General features: G+C 35.3%; 1 protein-coding gene across 1 annotated transcript in view; it reads right to left on the bottom strand.

Moving 5' to 3' along the window:
• Nucleotides 1-19520, bottom strand: part of LOC125231700 (protein embryonic gonad-like) — a 165080-nt gene that overhangs the window by 75506 nt on the left and 70054 nt on the right. Inside the window, exon 2 of the mRNA XM_048137233.1 lies at nucleotides 9177-9254. Coding sequence (XP_047993190.1) covers nucleotides 9177-9254 — 78 coding nt within the window. The remainder of the gene's footprint in view (nucleotides 1-9176; nucleotides 9255-19520) is intronic.

The following is a 19520-nucleotide window of genomic DNA, read 5'->3' as shown; positions in this document are numbered from 1 at the left end:
ACATTCTCCCGCCTGAAGAACAGCAGAATCCTTTCTTTCAACATCTGGTAGTGGGCACAGCTTCGAAATCGATCTAGTTAACACTCCAGTTGCTGTGCGGACGTCGTAGACTCGCGTAACATTATCTTTTCCAGGATGTTTCAGTAACACTCTACCTAGTAGCCATTTACTAGGAGGTAATCTATAGTCTTTGATTAACACTAAATCTCCGACGTTGAACTCTTGTTGTCTAATTTTCCACTTAGGTCTCTCTTGTAATCTTGTAAGAAATTCTGTTTGCCACTTTCGCCAAAATATCTGTAACATTCTTTGCATATTTTGCCATCTCGATAGGGAGTTTGCTTTATGTTGAGTCAAATCTCTCTCTGGTATTGTGACTAATGGTTCTCCGACAAGAAAGTGTGCTGGTGTCAACGGCTCTAGGTCATCAGGATGATCGCTCAGCGGTGATAAGGGTCTCGAGTTAAGACAAGCTTCGATCTGGTTCAGAAGCGTTGATAATTCTTCGAAGGTAGGTGTAGTATCTCCGAGGGTTCTCTTTAGATGGAATTTCGAACTCTTCACCCCCGCTTCCCATAATCCCCCGTGATTTGGTGATCCAGGAGGGATGAACTTCCACTTGGTACCTTCAGTGTCTAGTAAGGCTGCTAGTTCAACTGGGATCGTTGATTTGCCAAGTCTCCAAGTCTCTAGTATTTCTTTGCTCGATGCAATGAAATTAGTACCGTGGTCGCTCCACATCTCTTTGACGAATCCTCTTTGTGATGTAAATCTTCGAAATGCAGCCATGAACGCTTCCATTGTCATGTTACTCACACATTCTATGTGTATAGCTTTAGTTACCATGCAGATGAAAATACATATGTATGCTTTGAACGTTTTCGTTCCTCGTCCAGGGCTCATGCGTACGTTGACTGGACCTGCGAAATCTACACCTGTAGTAAGAAATGCTCTTGATGGCTTAACTCTTATTTCAGGTAAATCGCCCATCAGTTGAGTTACAGTTTTCGCTTTTTGTTTAGCGCAAGGAAAGCAGTTTCTAACATACTTCTTGATAGTATTTCCTGCGTCAATCAGCCAGTATCTTCCTCTCAAGTATATTGTCATAAGTTGCGGGCCTCCATGCAATGTCTTCTTGTGTGCGTCATCGAGTAAAAGTGGTAGCAGTACATTGTTCTTAGACAGAATGACAGGATGTTTGCTCAGGAACTCTAAATCTGCATGTTTCAATCTTCCTCCAACTCTGAGTACTTCTTTTCATCAAGAAAGGGTGTAAGTGACAGTATTCGACTTCTTTTCTTAAGTGGTTGACGATTTCTCAAAGCTTCGATTTCTTCTGGAAACTCAAGTTGCTGTGAAAGCTTGATACATGTAGTAAGTGCTTTTTCTCGCTCATCATGAGTTACATACTGAGGTAAGTTTTCTTTTACATCTTTGTTTTTGAACATCAGCCATCTTTGACAGTAAGCTATGACTGAAATGAGTCTTCTCAATGATGAATATCTCTTTGAAATTGTGAGTATGAATTCTTCTTTCTTCTCTAACACTGTAGTAGTAGCACATTTGATAGACTTTCTCGTTTCTTGATCTGTATCTTCTACTTCACAAGATTCTCTTTTCCATTCTCTTTGTTGTAAGAATGTTGGACCTTGAAACCATAAGGTATGTTCTTTCAATTTCTCAGGTGTGACTCCTCTCGACGCTGGATCTGCAGGATTTTCTTTAGTATTCACGTATGACCATGTAGTATTTATGTTATTGTTGATTTCAATGACTCGGTTCTTCACAAATGTTGTCCATTTCAGCGGGTCTCCGAGAATCCAAGCTAAAGTTACTTTTGAATCTGAATATGCGTATGTATTTTTGTTCTGGATCTTCATAGCTGTAGCAACATGTTTCAGCAGTTGACTCAGTAGTAGCGCTGCACTCAATTCTAGACGGGGCAAAGTAAGTTGTTTTTTCATCGGTGAGATTTTTGTCTTTGCCATGATAAGTGACACTTTGACTTCTCCATCTGGTTGTATTACTCTGCTGTAGACTACTGCTGCATAGGCTGACATTGATGCATCAGCGAAGCCATGTAGTTCTATTAACTCACTGTGGTTGGTTGTTCCAATCCATCTCTCAAGTTTAATTTGTGACAGGTGCTCTATACCATTGCAAAAGGTTTTCCACTCTGTCTTTAAGTCTTCTGGTAGTTCTGTATCCCATGATAATCCTCTTGACCAAATCTTCTGTAGAAATATCTTTCCCATGACTACAGATGGTGCTAGCCAACCCATTGGATCAAACAAGGAAGCTATGACAGTTAAGACGTTTCTCTTAGTTACTCGTTGTTCAGATAAAGTGTTAATTTTGTTAGTTACTAAGAGAGTATCTTCGTTTGAGTTCCATGTTATTCCTAAGGTTTTGATTGTCTCTTTTTTGTTGATGTCTATCTCACATTTCTTCGCTCTCTTCTCTGTTTCGACTGTATTGATGAATTTTTTGCTATTTGAAGACCATTTTTGTAGTTCAAAACCTCCTCTTCTTAGTACTTCTGTTAATTGACGTTTTGCTTCTATTGCAGTTTCTTCTGTATCTCCCCCTGACAGTACATCGTCCATGTAGAAAGAGTGGTTGATAATCTCTCGAGCTTGGGCATATTCTTCTGTGTTTGCCTCATCAATTGCTATTTGTCTCAAGGTTTTGATAGCTAAAAATGGCGCACATGCTGTTCCAAATGTGACTGTTAGCATTCTGTATTCTCTTATGTCTTCATCAGGGCTGAATCTCCAAAGTATTCTCTGAAAGTCTGTGTCTTCTCTTCTTACAAGGATCTGGCGATACATTTTGATGACATCAGCCACAAAACAGACTTTGTGTGTTCTCCATCTCATAAGAATGTCTCGAAGATCTCCCAGAAGTGACGGACCAACTAGCAGTTCTGAGTTGAGGCTCACTCCGTTGCTTCCTTTGCATGAAGCGTCATAGACTATGCGATACTTGGTAGTTTCTCTATCTTCACGGATCACAGGGTGATGTGACAAATATACTTGTTTGTCAGTTTCTTTAACAGACTCATCTCGTTCGATCAATTCCATATGTTGAAGTGTTATGTACTCTCTCATGACCTCGTTGTAGGCTTCTCTCAATTTTTTGTTTGCTTCTAATCTTCTCTCAGTGCTCATGAATCTTCTCAGTGCAATTTCTCTCGAATTCTCAGGTAAAATAGGTTTGTCGCTTTTAAAGGGAAGTGCCACAACGTATCTTCCATCAACATCTCTAGTTACAGTTTCTTGATATATTTTCTCAGCTCTAAGTTCTTGTGGGGTGAGAGTGTCGTTTTCTTCTGACTCTAATCTCTCTGTCTCCCAAAATTTTTCTACCATCTCCTCTAAAGTTATGTTCAGATGCATGGTTTTGAATTCTCTTGTGCGGTTGTTTGTCAAATGACCTCCTGACAGTATATATCCCAAGCGTGTTTGTTGTGCTATGGGAGTACCTGGTTCTCCTTTAATCACTCCATTCATTAAGATGTCTGAGGAGATATGAACTCCAAGTAGTAAATCAATGTTGCTTGGTGTATGATAAGTTGGATCTGCCAGTGACAGGTGTTGCAGATGACTCCATTTCTGTGGATTGATCGGGACTTCTGGCATTATGTCAGTGACATCTTCAACAATGTAGGCTGTGCAGTCAGCTTTGAAGTTGTTGTCGAATCTTGAGTAAATCTCTATGTTTGTAGCGGATTTGATTGTAGTTGACATGTTACCCACTCCGGTAATTAATCCATCAACTGTTTTTCTTCGAAGTTGTAGTTTTCTAACAGTTGCTTCACTTATGAACGACTCTTGAGAACAGGGATCAATGAGTGCTCGTAGTACTTGCATACCATGGCCGGTCTTGATATTTACTAGTGCGGTAGCCATTAGTGCAGTATGACTCTGAGTGATAAGATAATTTCTCAGTTTTGGTGTTTCTGAAGTTTTAGTGGTAGACTCTTCTCTCATGGTATAGTTTGAATTGGATGCGGGTGCTTTCGACGTGGATTGTTGATTGTTCTCTCTCTCTTCAGCGGTTTGATTCTCAAAATGAAGTAAAGAATGATGTCTTCTTTGGCAATGATGACAGGATACTTTGGATTTACAGTTTTTCACATTATGTTTTGATGACAAGCAGTTGAAGCAGTCTCTCCTTTTGGACGTGTTGAACTCTATTTTTGACATCTAAATTTGCAAATTCTTTGCATAGATAGTTCAAATGGTCTTGCTTGCAGTAGGAACATTGTACTGTAGTTGTAGCGGGGCTTGTTAGAAAGGATCTTTGTCTCACGATAGCTCTCTCTCTGTCCTTCGAATAAGTTGTCGACGGAATCATTTCTAACACTCTGAAACGTGTGTCTAAGAAGGTTGTTAACTTCTCAAGTTTCGGCAACTCTTGTACAGGTAGCGTGCTTATCTCCTCTTCCCACTGTTTGCGTGTCTCTTCGTCCAATTTGTTGAGAATAATGTGAATAACAATTGTATCCCACTCGTTTATCTTCACGTCGTTGTTTTTAAGACTGTTCAGACATTCTTGAGTAGTATCGAGAAGTTCTCTAATAGATTTGGAAGTGCCGTTGTATACTCTCTTCTGATTCATAAATCTATTCAAGATTGTATTCACTATCATGCGTTTGTTGTTGTACCTCTTGTCTAAAGTTTCCCATGCGACATCGTAGTTTTTCTCGGTTATTTGTAGATGCTTCAATAATTGTTCAGCTTCACCAGTGACACTTGATTTCAAATAATGAAGTTTTTGTACCTTGCTCAAAGATGGTTTGTTGTGAACGAGTGACGTATATAGGTCTCGAAAAGATGTCCATTCTTCATAATTTCCCGAGAATTGGGGCAGTATTACTTTGGGAAGTTTTACATCTTGCGTAGATTGCTTGTTTACATCTGACGTGTTATTCTGCGGATGCGGTTGCGGGTTCTCTCTCACAGCGGTAGATTTGTTGAACAGATCAATAGTATCTGACAATTCTCCTTTTATCATAAAATACTCTTCTTCTCCAACAGAATAAATGTCGTTGACGAAATAAACATGTTCTTTTCTTTGAGCGCTCGTTGCATATTTAACAATTTGGAAATGGTTTGTCTGGAATTTCTGCCAATACTCGTTAAGTGTGTCGATTCTTGCTTGTACGTAGCCTTTCGTAATGCGTGTTTTTCCTTGCTTTTTGAAGTTTATTCCTATCTTCCGTATTAAGTCGTAAGTAGTTTCTTGTTCCGATACGTATGTATCCATTTTGTAGGTTATGTAGTAAAATCTTGCGACGAAATATCTAGAATCTTCGGTCTTGTTCTTCGAAAACACGAAATGTTCGGAAATTCACACTTTTTCTTCCAATTATTACGAATCGCGATGTATTTTCACTACTTTATGTCCATTGTTTACACTGATGCGCGGATCGTTTTTTACGAAAATATGACGAAATTTCTTCAAATTATTGTCCTCGCGGTAGTTTACACAGTTTTTTATCGTATTTATGCACTAAAACCTCGAATTATTGTTCATTTACTTGTATTACACGTATTTTTCTCACTATAGTTCGTATTTTGTTTTCTCACTTTTGTTCATTTGACTTTTGTTTTCTTCTCGAATGTTCGATGCGTGACGTCTATAATCTCTCTAAACTGTTCTTATTTCACTGCGATTGTTTGTTTTTCACCACTAATTCACTATATTTATCCCGGTTCGTATGGACCACTTTGTAAACTCATCTACTTTATATATGAATATAAGAACTGAGACGCCGTAATGCAATAACTCTTATTTATTGATAAGAATCTTAGTTAAAACGTATACATGTTAATTCATTGAAATATATTGCAAAAATAAAAATCTAGACTTCTGTCTTCATAATGTAAGCTTCAGTTGACAGCAATTCAAAAATGTGACAGCTATATCGATTCTCTATGGTCAATCTTCTTGCTGGCCACGACACAGTCATGTCTAGATACACAAAGTACCTTCGCACATTGCACTAATAAACAGTAACACGACGGGTATAAATTATTATTGCCTACTGAATGAACTCCTGAGAGTCTCAAGTGCTCAAAATAGGTACTTACCTAGTTAAATAATTGTAGCTAGTCATAAAATTAAATAAGTCTTTTGAATTTTAGCTTTCGCAAATACCACCACCTAAAGTCTTATAAGTATTGGCTTTTTGTAACTTTCGACAGTCACAGATTTTATTTTTATTTTATAGGAACAAGCACGAAGAAGACTGTCAAATATTTGTGTCGAATGATGTTGGACATTTCAGTTGTGTATAATTTTAAATAAATAATAATAAATAAATATTCGGGACACCTTACACAGATCGACTTAGCCCCAAAACTAAGCAAAGCTTGTACTATGGGTGCTAAGCGACGATATACATATTGTACTTAAATAGATAAATGCATTCTTATATACATAGAAAACATCCATGACTCAGGAACAAATATCTGAATATTTAATTAATACATACATCCATACTAATATTATAAATTGTAAAGTGTGTGTGTCTGTTTGTTTGTCCGTCTTTCACGGCAAAACGGAGCGATGAATTGACGTGATTTTTTAAGTGGAGATAGTTGAAGGGATGGAGAGTGACATATAACTAACATTTGCCCGCGGTTTCGCTCGCACACGCATGTCTGTTTGTTTGTCTGTCTTTCACGGCAAAACGTGACGTGATTTTTTAAGTGGAAATAGTTGAAGGGATGGAGAGTGACATAGGCTACTTTTCATCTCTTTCTAACTCCCGACGGGGTTGGAAATTTGTATGAAGCATTCCTCAATTTTAGAATTTAACACGGCAAAGCCGCGGGAAAAAGCTAGTATGTATTAAATAATAAGCGATTTTGCACATAGGACTTTTTATTTTTAAACTACCATAAAACTAGAACAGACGTTTACGATTACAAGAAATTTCCGTAAAGTCGTAAACGAGTTACAGAACATTAAAGTCAGAAACGCTTTGAACCTGAATAAAATTCAATCGCTATGAAATATAATAACTGACACGTAATGATTCAGTTCAATTGTGCGAGTTCCATTAATCATTCGATGCAATTTAAGTTATAGTAATGATTTAAAATTAATTTAATATTAATTTAATCTTTGCTACTAGGGTTTGAGATCATTAGGCCATTGGAATATTAAAGTCATGTAATTACTGGACGTTGTTGAACTGGTTAAGTACATTTATCATGTTTGTTATATTTGTTTATTAAATTTTAACACGTGGTAGGTATTGACTTGTTTTTAGATTATAAATATTATTAAAAAAATCTAGTTTGGCATTCTAATTAATTAAAAACTGACCTTGTAGGCCCGATTACATCGAAATAAGTTGTATAAAACGTTACAAATAGTTACAATAGACATAAACTTAGGATTCTAATACCACAAACTTCATTAAACTATGATTTCTGAATTAAAACTGGGCCATTTTTTTTTTCAAAGTTGTCTACCCCACTTTTTTTGTAACATGTGTATTTTTTACGCGATTCATACTCAGAATCGAGAGCTCTTTCGATCCTGATAGCAGAAAAAAAATGTCCCAAGATTTTCATACATTTTTTGAACCTTCCATTCCGTTACCGCCATACAAAATGTATGAAAAAGTGGTAACGGAATGGGAAAAAACCTTGGGACACAAAAAGGAATGGAAAACACATAAAAATTTCCAAATCTAAAAAAAGTGGGGTGGACAACTTTGAAAAAAATGGCCCAACTATGGAAACGGATTATGCCGCAAAACACCCGTTGACCACGATGGATGTAAAATTAATCTCTACTCGATTCATCAACTAATCCCTACTCGATTAATCCGTTTCTATTTAATAGTTTTATCCATGTCCATTTCAACATTTCAATAGAGTTAAAAGCATGGGTCTACATGAGATCTGATAACTTTTTGATAGGTCAGACTTGTCTCGTGTTGACAACATTTTACATTAAAATGTTATGGCTCGCTTTATAATATTTATCCGTTTCAGGGGTGCGAACCCCGTTGTTTTGTTAGCCAACTTTCGCCGTATCTGTACCACGTACATAATTATGGTCTCGTACCTACACTGGTTTGACCTTAAAGTGTGCCGCACAACAATATTTACCTTGCATCCCTCGTAGGTGAACGCGCCAAAGTATAATTAATTCAAAGTTTCGGTATTAATTTGACTTTAGATAAGATCAAGCAGGCAAGCATGGTCGCGCGATAAACGACATAACGTCAGGCCGTCCTTTTCGCACCATTTATAAGTGCGATAGGGACGCACCGATACTATAAGGTTTATCGAACTAGTGTGCTACGCCCGCAGAACTATTCAGAACAGATCACGTTTGTTAAAAACATTTGAATCTCAAAGTAGATTTGACTGCCATCGCCATCTTTCGAAAAATAATGCATGGAGTCAACTTTAGTATAAGTTCTGAGTGGACGCTCGTTGCGGGGCGGGCAAGCGGGGGCTGACAACACCCAATTGCGCAAAATTGATGTTACTTGCTCAGTTTTTTCAGACAAACTATTCGTTTTAGAAAGGCAAGTAAATTATATATTATTATTCATTATATGTCAATGAACATAGCCGTACTAGATACATGATTTAATGAAATTGGCTCGATAGAAAAAAATTGCAAAGATTGATCTCGAGTTCGTCATTAAACGGTTATATGTCGTTCAATTATTCACTTAGTTGTCTTTAATTAAAATGCACATCTAAAACACTAACGAAACGTATTGCACAAATAATGCATCTTTAAATTTTATTTTAATATTTTCCGTACTTTTCGTACTTAGCCGCCCTCTTTTAGTGACATCGCGTTCTCACTTACTCCGCTAGCGTCAAGGTCATTGGGTGTTGTCAGCATCATAATGTCTATATTTTATCCAGCGATTCCAGCGTCGACTCAGGACACTTGTATAACACGTTCACGGACACGTATGCTATAGCATACGCGTAGTCTTTTGTTTCCTTTGGCCTATGACAGATGACGTCACTAGCCGTCCGTGAACGTGATAAGCTTCCATTGTTTGACATGCACGTCGCCTGCCCCGCTGTACGCCGAATATGAGCGTGCACTCAAGCCTTACATTTAGCCGTAGTCGTTAGTACCGTCTGACCTTAAAGTATGTCGCACAATAAATAAACATTTACCTTGCATCCCTCGCAGGTGAAAGCGCCGAAGTGGAAGCCGGCGGCTGGCTCCCCGCAGACTTTGCATTGTTGGTTCATCTGCAAAAAAGTCATTATGTTACATAAGTATGAAAAATTCTTTATTTACATGAACATATTTACATAAGTGTGTAGGTACAATACGACGTGTTATGTGCAGAACAGTAGCTAATGGGACGATGATTGATATACCGCGTGTCCCTAAAAACAAGCCAAAATTAAAAGGATTGATATGACATATGACCTATCAATGAAAATGTCATGGTTTTTGAGATATTGGTCGTTTTGGTTAATAAAACGTGAAGAAAACAAGTAAAACAGTACCAATCAGTTAGTCAAAATAACATTTCGACGCTTAAGAATCAATATTGTCTAACATTAGGTTAGGTACAATACATGTTACCTAGACAATATTCATTCTTAAGCGTCGATTTATTAATTTAGATGTAAAGTTAATTAAAGATCAGTGACCTATTTTACAACAGTGACAATTGTCACCTGACGTGACAATTGTCACCTAACAGTGACAATTCGCCGTTCATTGCCTGTTCAACAAGGAAATATTGATGCCGAGTAACAATGTTATCAACCCAGAAATAGGCACAAAATTGTCAGTGTCAAGTGTCAATGTCACAGTGATTAATAGTGGTGACAAAGAGGATCGAGTATTATAAAGTTACTGTCAAAGTAAAATGTGTAATCACACTGCATAGACTGCCATCTCTTGATACAAGCTTAAAACTTTTGAACGTCAAATTTGACAATTTGGCACATATTCTTAGCATGATATGTGTTAAAATAAATATGAATATTAGCGCCATCCAGCCGAGCGTCCCCCAAAGGTGTAAAAGCCATCTAGGCCACGGTACCTTTTTCTCTATGACTTTGAGGTTTTTTCTTAGACTGTATCCGTCTATACGGAGTTACATATGTCTTTGGTGGTGATCATGTATGAAAATTGACATCATAACGTTTTCAAAAACGTCAAAAACTTATGATTTGTTAGTTTGATGCAATGATTTAACGCATGAGGTTAAACTCCAGTGCGTTGACCGATTTTTTCCCCACCCAAATTTATCGATTATTGTCATACACCAAGCACTTGGACATGACAGCATCACTTCCTACTCACCCAGCACTCAAGTGTTATCGCTCTTGAGTGGGGCCGAAAAATTGGGTGCTGCCTAAAAAATTAAAGCAAATATAGTAGTCACGATTGTAAACTTGAGTGTCATCGAGCGATGGAAGGTCGTTCTCGTTAATACATGAGTATTTAAAATGTCAAGTTGGATTTGAAATTCTAGTTACCGTGTTATGATTGCTGTAAGTATGGTACTTAGCAACAACGCGGTAACTAGATATGATTGTAGTATTGACTTACGTCTTTTTTACTTAGCAGAACAGTTATAGATAATTACAATTAAAAATGTTATTTCAAACATAACTTCTGCTGTACTTTATGTACAATTTAAATGTGACGTAACATAATTAAGTCCATTTATAAATATTGTAGGTAGAATACAGTTACCGAATGTTATTCTGAATTATCGGCTCGATTTGAACTTTAAAAATACGTCAAATATTAGTTCACGTAAACAAGAGTGAACAGATTTCTAAAGAGTCAGCAAGGCGCATGTAACACTTGCCAGGAGTTGCAGGTGTCCATAATCTACGCAGGCTGCTCACCATCAGATGAGCCGTATCGTATGCTTGTTTACTACCGCGTGGTATAAAAAACAAATGAAATTTAGACACAACCATGTAAGTGACCCATGTGGCATACCTAATATTTAACGTATCTTAAACTTGGTTCGTGACGAGCAATACTTAATATATTTTGTTTTAAATTAGAAGACTGAAATTGACAAAAATTGCTCAAACTTGAACAAATATGAATGATCTAATACTGTTTTTCTCTCACGCTCCAGTCAATATGACACAGCGCTATGTAGTTACGTTGAGTCAACAATTACACTGACATATTGTCGTTACCGAAACTTTTAGATGCTTTAGTTTAATAAATATTTGATATTTTTCAGTTTATTTGGAGTAAATAATATTACTCTAGTTTTTATTTTGGTTTTTAGGGTTTTATTTTGGTCTGTTTTTTCTTTCTTGTATTCATTTTAAAAATAGAGGAATAATATACACTACAAGACATAGTTATATTTTCGCTTCCTATGAAAAACTGTGATCGTCGTTTTTTGATAATATTAATAGTTCAATTATGTCATCGAAAAAAAAGGCTTTTGAACAAGCAAAAGTAGATATTTATAAAGACTTTCAAGGAAAATTGTTTTGAACTTGATAAGGTTTTTAAATGGTATTCCAGTATTTATGCTCGTTATTTTAATTTTACAATAAAATATGTGAAATATAAAAAAAAAAAACAGTGTACAAGTAAATATCTTATTGAATGTTTTCTGAAGCAAATAAATGTTACATATTATTTCCCGAAAAACAAATGTTACATTGTCTTCTCAAAAAAGCGTGATCGCGTGCAAACAATGTGTATTTTACTAAACTTATTTCCTCATTCACCAATTCAGAAACGGGTTCACATTATTTAAAAAAATAAAATAAAATATGTACAATAATAATACGTTCGGTTAACAAGATGGCGTGACTGCCCTCTGTTAACATATCCCTCGCTTTTTTTACTCCTGTACCGTGTTCATAAGATTGTATACACTTTTTCGTCTTAGTTCAAAGGCTTAAGGTGAATAATATGTGTACATATTTATGGCCGTGACTTTAGACTTCTTCGTTCAAAGAAGGCGATGACGGATTGAGTGCAACTCTTGCGCCGGTACAAGACAGCAGATTTAAATGGATTCTTTTCGTTGGAATTTTTGCGAAAAAGTTGAGTTTCGTGTTGGAGCGTGTAGGCTTAAATGTAGGTATTTAGTAACTTATTTGCTTTTATTTTAATGCGTGAGATTGTAAAGCTTGGTTGAATAATCTCATTGCTTCTTATATCATGTATATGACCAAAGAAGATCTTATTATAAACCTGTAATTCATTTAGTACGTTTATTTGAACTTATTTATGAATATTTGCTGCTTTTCCTGGGCAGCGCATAAAAAATATTATTTTGAATAACTTATAATTTTTTGAAAACTACGCGTTTGTGTTAAATTTTTTGATAAATGGTAAAATGTTAATAATTGTTATATTTCCTAAACTACTTACCATACAAGCATCTACAATCATTTTAATATCATTTCATTACATCATCTCCATATCGCGTTAACTGAACTCATTTGCAGCAGATTTCAACATAAACACACCCAATCCATTTCAAAAGCACTTGTTATTCATCTCATCATTATCGTTACCAAAAATGCGAACCCAACTTAGTACACGTCGAATTTCAAAACCATATTTTGTTCACACTTACTTGGTAAAAATGCAGTAAGTGGTAAGAAGGTAGGAGGTAAATACTGCGTTTTATCTTAGCACGGTAGATTTATTTCTCGCGATAACTCAACGTCCTTAATTTGTTCAGGGATCGATATACGACTACAAAGTTACATTTTATAAATTGACCTGATTTTATCTCAACAGGCATCTCCGAAACGTATGAATGATACTTATATCAAAGTCCGAAATTTAGGTTGCAATCTTAATAATTTTATCTGATTATTGCCATGCGAGATACGTCACTTTAATTAAGTAATTTTTTCGGCTAAATTTAAATCATTGTTGATTGTATCGGGAGATTCATGCTTAAATGCGCGTTTTTGGTTGAAATACAAATGAATGTTATTTATCATGCAGTAACTATACTGTAATTATTGTTTGGGTTGTAAGGAAGAAGGCGGTATGGGGATGTATATTTTAAGTCTTGCAAATTTGTTATTGTTGTTTTGTGATGAAATAAATATATACCTACCTACAGATTACGTTTTTCCTTAAAACGAAATTGTTCACCGTTCAGTGCACATATTTGATGCTGTATGATGCTTTTTGCATGAATTGCCCATTTTTTATACTTTTGTGAGTTTTACGCCATTGATAAAGGCTTAAACATTAAGAATAATTAAAAAAAAAACATTTACAATTAAATCTATAATATATGACCCAGTGGAAGAGACACCTCATACAAAAGTGAGGGACAATGTCCGCGGTCACTGCTCGAAATAAAGTAATAAAATAGCAAATCCTATAAAAACATGATGTATATCATAGCTTGTATATCTGTTTTTAAACTAATTACACTAAATACAAATTAAATTTTCTGACCACATGTAGTCGAAGTATGCGTAATTTTGCTGGCAAAGAAAAGTTGATTCACTGTATATGTTTTCTGATAAATAATATTAATATTGTCATGAAAAACGCAATGGGTAAACTCGCGTCATTCGGTGACACGCCTAATTCGGCGATACAAGCTTTGAAACACTATTCCGAAAGACGATTTTTGGTTGTTTCACCGAATTACGCGTGTTACCGAATGAGTCGAGTTTACACTACTTAAACATTTTTGATAGGTCCCTACATAAATATATATTTATTGTTTTTTTTTAATTTGTTGAAAGACCCTTATTGTATGGAATTCCTTAATAGGCTAGAAAACAACTGTTATGAAATAAACGATATAATGTTGCCTTCTGTAACATTTATTGACATTGACTTTTGTTGCAAGGGGCACCTCTTGGGACACTGTCGAGCATCTGGTACATTTACGTATTAAGAAAACCATTAGGATTGTGTAAGAATGTTCTATATTTTTTTATTTATTCGGCACTTCAAATACAAACAAATGCCGCAACTTCAATAATCTGTCCACAAAATCCATGGCCTTAGAACAATAGGTACCATATTTATTTCAATAATCTACAAACAACATCCAGGGCTTAAGAACAATAGGTTTAAAATTTATTTCAATAATCTACCCACAAACTCCAGGGCTCCGCAACAATAGGTGCAATATTTAATTCAAGTTAAACAGAAAACCAGAAGTCGTCAAGCGGTCGCGCCGCGAGCTAATCGGGAACGTTGATTGACGAAAACAATATGCAATTTGCAACATGCGAAAGATGTAGGACTGACACGGTCTGTAAAACATGCTCGGTCGTTGTGTGGTACAAAGTCATGTGTCGCAAAGTTTGTCAACTTGCTTGTTTTTCAAACATTAAAACAACTAATTACCACACGTAAAGTTTTTAACTCTGCTATTTAAATTTTTATTCAAGACCGATTTATTCAAACCTAATCATATCGAGACAAATCTTATTTTTTTAAAGATACTGTTGTAATTTAGGTTTATTTTATTTTTTAGTTACATACCTAAATAAAGAATATGTAAGTAATAATATACAATTAAGTCGATCGTAGATATCATATATAATTAGTATTTCTACTTTTATCAAGGTTTGTTTCCAAAGATAATAATAAAATTCGGATCCGTTTGTGATTTATCATTTTATTTCTGATAGTAAAAAATATTTGGCCTTAATTTTATGTTTTTGAATATCGTCTTTTCATTTTCAAACTAGGATTATCTAATGATAAATATCAGTAAATATGTAATTATTTCACATATGGAAGAAAACTAAATAAAATACATTATGTATACCTACCATTTTTTTTCTACCATGTAATCAATAATTTATTTACTTCCTCTTTAACGCTACCTCTCATCCCTTAAGCTCCACACACACTCGGCCATCCAAAACGGCATCGAATTGGCAACTTAAACCAATACACGTCATTGCAAGAAAGGGAATACATCGAAAAAGGAATTTCTAAACTTGGCCAGCCTGATCCCGCCGTGATTTGCATGCCCCGACTGAGTTACAGTGGACAGTGGTATGTAGAAGAGTGTCAGTCAGTATTTACACTGTATACAGTTTGTAAGCGTTATACGGGCAATAAATCAAACTAGACAGAATTCGTTAGTGTTATCATTAATTTAGAGGTGTTTTTAATGTGCTCTAAATTTTCAACACATGATTAATTTTGAAAAATGTTCTCATCAGTAATGTAATGTAAAGTTGGTCGCAATAACAGTTAATAAATTTACATTAAATGCGCGAAATGAGCTTTTAAAATGAAACCGCGAGTTTGTTCGTATTACTTTGCGAGCCGAACTATTTTGTATGGATTGAATATTTCAATTCTAAGTTATCTAATCACATTTCTTATGTTCTATAATAAACACCGTCAAGAGATTCGCCCGTATATTCCTACACACTATATATTGGTTTTGCGTAGGCTTCCTTGAGTGGCTTACAATGAGGTCATATTGTGGATGGTTTGAACCATTACTCTTAGTGAGCTATGAAACTTTACTAGCCTCGTTATATGCAAGTGTTATTTAAATGTGGAAGTAACAAAATCTCATTTTAGTTAAGGTTTTAACGTACCATTGAATTTTAAGCTAAATGACTACCTTGTGATAAAATAACGTTTTCTCTAGCATTTAAGATCAAAGTCATAAAAGTTAAATTTGAACAACAAATGTTTTTCTATATTCGAATTCAAACCTTGTCACTTTGATATAAAGTGCCCATGTCGAATACTAGTACAGCTTCGAGCACTAGTACTTCCACCTTATGTGTTATGAAATAAAAGTTCAAGCCTAATAAAGGCTTAAATAAAGCATTTTTATTTGGTTTGTATTCATAAATATAGTTTTTGTAAAATAAAAAATAGCTGTGTGGCGATAGGACGTCGGAAAAAAGGTAAAATAATTTTGTATTACCGCGTTCGACCTGTGCATGACTTTACATGAATTGGTTTGCGAAACGCGAGAATTTAAAGTAGTAAATAATTAAAATAAATTATGTACTTACTACATTTATTAAACAACACTATAGTAAATTGCTAGAGCAATTTTAGAAACAAAGTTTTATTAATGTGACACTATATGGGCAATGCCCATATAGTGCACTATTGGGCATTTGCAGAACTTGGGACCCCCCAATTGGCGTTAAGTTGTTAACAAAAATTAACTCACTGTCAGTTCTGTTTTGTGACGTTAATCAAGCATGACAATGAAAATATTGTTTTTGTGTTAATTACATAAAATTTAAACGATAACCGACATTCGGAATGTGAAAATTTTTAATGTGGAATGTGAAGAATGTGAAACATTTTTAGACAGATATTATGCTTAATTTGTTGTCGCAGAACTGACAGCGCGTAAATTTTTATTAACAACTTACGCTGATTGGGGGGATCAAAATTCTGAAAATGCTTATATTGGTATAGTGTTTAATCTGTTTGTCCCAAAGGTAGAGAATACTTTCGCCTTTAATACAATTTTTACTGTGCAATAAAGTTTCAATAAATATAAATAAATGTGTTTAGTACTATGTAACAAAAAACTTTGTAATTATCATTATATGGATAGGCAATCAACTGGATAAAGCCATCCAATTGGGTCGCGTCAAAAAAGGTAGTCAGAGAAATTGTCTCACGTACCTAGTGACGACTGTAAAAGTGTGAAGCCCCATCCTTGTCGGGACTTGTATGGCGGACTTTGTGTGAGACAGCTAAATAGGACTTCGCTCATTTGACCGTATTAGCATTAGCTTTAGCAGTAGCATTAGTTTATATTTTTTATTAACTATTCTCTATCTTAATATTTAACAAAATCGAAATAGATTAACGACTGAGCACGGCCTCTGCTAAATGTATACAATGTTTTGTATAATATAATAAATGACAATATCTAGAAAGACTAGGTTGTAGGTATGTCTGAATATTAAGAGTTTTACAAATACTCTTAACGAATATTCGTATGACTCTAGGGTAGAAATTTACCTAGGCTAAATTTTTAACTCCCGACGCAAAAACGACGGGCTGTTATAAGTTTGACGTGTCTGTCTGTCTATATGTCTGTCTGTCTGTCTGTCTGTTTGTCTGTCTGTCTCTGTGTGTGTGTGTGTCTGTCTGTGGCATCGTAGCTCCCGAACAGATGAACCGATTTAGATTTAGGTTTTTATGTCTGAAAGCTGAGTTAGTCGGGAGTGTTCTTAGCTATGTTTCATGAAAATCGGTCTACTATAGTATATATGTCGCGGTCGGGGGTTTTTTCAAAATTTTAAATTTGTGGTTAGGTTATTCCAGTAGTCCTTTGAATCAGTCTGTTTACAGTTTTGTAAATCCCAGTCCCCACCTGTCCCTAACTCGACCCAATTTCACTCGGGAACTCGATTGCAACAATAAATTTCGACCAGGCGGGGCAGATGGCTCGATACGGGGCTACCACGGATACACGAAACGATGTTAAAGTAATAAAAGTATCATTAAAGGCTAAATGGCGATTTTAGATAGCGATGCGTTATTAAGAAATGCGTTATTGGGAGTAACTGTTGGAAAGTAATGAAGTAAATTGTTAATTAAGAACGGATTTTAAGGAATTGCGGAAACTGTATTTATAAGTACTTTATGTGAACTAACAGCAGTCCAGTAATGATATATATTCTTTTATTTTTTTATGTTTAAAAAAACATAAGCATAAAACCGTGCGGAAAAAAACTTTATGTAAGTGAGTACATATTTTGTACTTACACGTAATTCGATATTGTTCAGAATAGGTACCTACAACGAAATACACACTTAGATCTGATATCGTCACTACTTTGAAACAAACTTGTATCTTCTTCTGTCAATGAAAAGAAAAATGTAGTAAGTGTGTATGGAATGCATATAAGACTTACTGCGTTTTAACTTTGAGGAGCAGTGTGAGATACGAGATTATTTCAAAGTAGTGACGATATACATATTGAAGATAATAAAATAAACCCAATAATATCCTCTTTAGTAGTAGGTACCAATGGAAACTAGATATTTACAAGAACCTACTATATGTAATGTATTTAAATATTGTTTAAATTAAGTCAGTTGATAATTATTGACCATCTACTTACGTTTTTGCTTCGACAAATCTAGCACAATCCCTTATTAAACGGCCATAAAAAGCTCATAAATACAAACGTACTGTTTTTCACATTTATTATTAGAGCAAAAACGGCGAATCAATCAAGCTTTGACAAATCGAACGACGTCTTACAGAACACACCCTAAATGGCAAATGGATGTAAGTAATTAATATAGTTTTTGTATTTAATCCGCTTTTGGCTTACGCTTTCCTGGACGGGTTTTTAATAAGTACGCATCTTTAGAGTAAGAGTCAAATAAGGAAAAGCGGCAGTGGTGAGTACATTTATAATTATTGGGATGATTATTGATGACTGATTTTGTATATCACTAAGTGAGTTCTGTGTATTTTTTTATAATTCATGTTTAATCTAGATAATATTCGTATCTTAGACATAGTAGTCGAACCACAGATGTCATATATACCATATTTAGATCAAGCAAACGTATCTACTTAGAGTGTCAAATGAACTAAGTAAAATCCACTGAGTTGTCCGTCTTTATTCGCAGCTTGCGGGCGTCAATTTTTATAAGTTGAAGTCAACAACAATATAAAAAAACCGGCCAAGTGCGAGTCGGGCTCGCGCACAAAGGGTTCCGTAGCAGCAAATATAATAAACCAATAACTTAACCAAAATTACAGTTAAATCAACCTATCTCAAAAACTATAAGAGATACTTTGATCAAACCAAAAATCGTTGAAAGAGTTAATTAGCATGCATCACCTCTATTTTTTTTAGAATTTTATACCCCGTAGTTATAAAAATAGAGGGGGGGGACATACTTTTTACGACTTTGAGAGCTGATATCTCAAAAACCGTTCACTTTAAGAAAAATGTTTTTTAGAAAACTTTATATCATTTTAAAAGACCTTTCCATTGATACCCCACACGGGTATGTACATCGAAAAAAAATTTTCATCCCTCAGTTACATGTATGGGGGCCCCACCCCCAATTCTTTTTTTACTATTTAGTGTCATAATTTTGTAGCGGTTCATACAACACATATTCCCATCAAATTTCATCACTGTAGTACTTATAGTTTCCGAGTAAATCGGCTGTGACAGACGGACAGACGGACAGACGGACAGACGGACAGACGGACATGACGAAACTATAAGGGTTCCGTTTTTGCCATTTTGGCTACGGAACCCTAAAAATGCCTCATTACGTGATATTTAATTGCAACAACACAAAAATTATGCACACTCAAGGGTTTGTGACATATTTAAAATCACAGGCAAGTAACAATTTCAGTACAAAATCTGACACGCTCGGCCCCTATACAAATAGATGAACTTGTTTCTGTGAGTCGAACACATTGTATAAAACCACTGTATTTATTCCGCCTTCAAACAAAAGGCATATCTACATCATAACGAGCAGCCCATTGGTAATTCAATAAACTTTAACAGTAAAAAAAATAAGTATAT

This window comes from Leguminivora glycinivorella, chromosome 12 (genome assembly GCF_023078275.1).
Source record: "Leguminivora glycinivorella isolate SPB_JAAS2020 chromosome 12, LegGlyc_1.1, whole genome shotgun sequence".
NCBI lineage: Eukaryota > Metazoa > Arthropoda > Insecta > Lepidoptera > Tortricidae > Leguminivora > Leguminivora glycinivorella.
The sequence above is the reverse complement of the archived record's forward strand: the minus strand, read 5'-3'. Positions and strand labels throughout refer to the sequence as shown.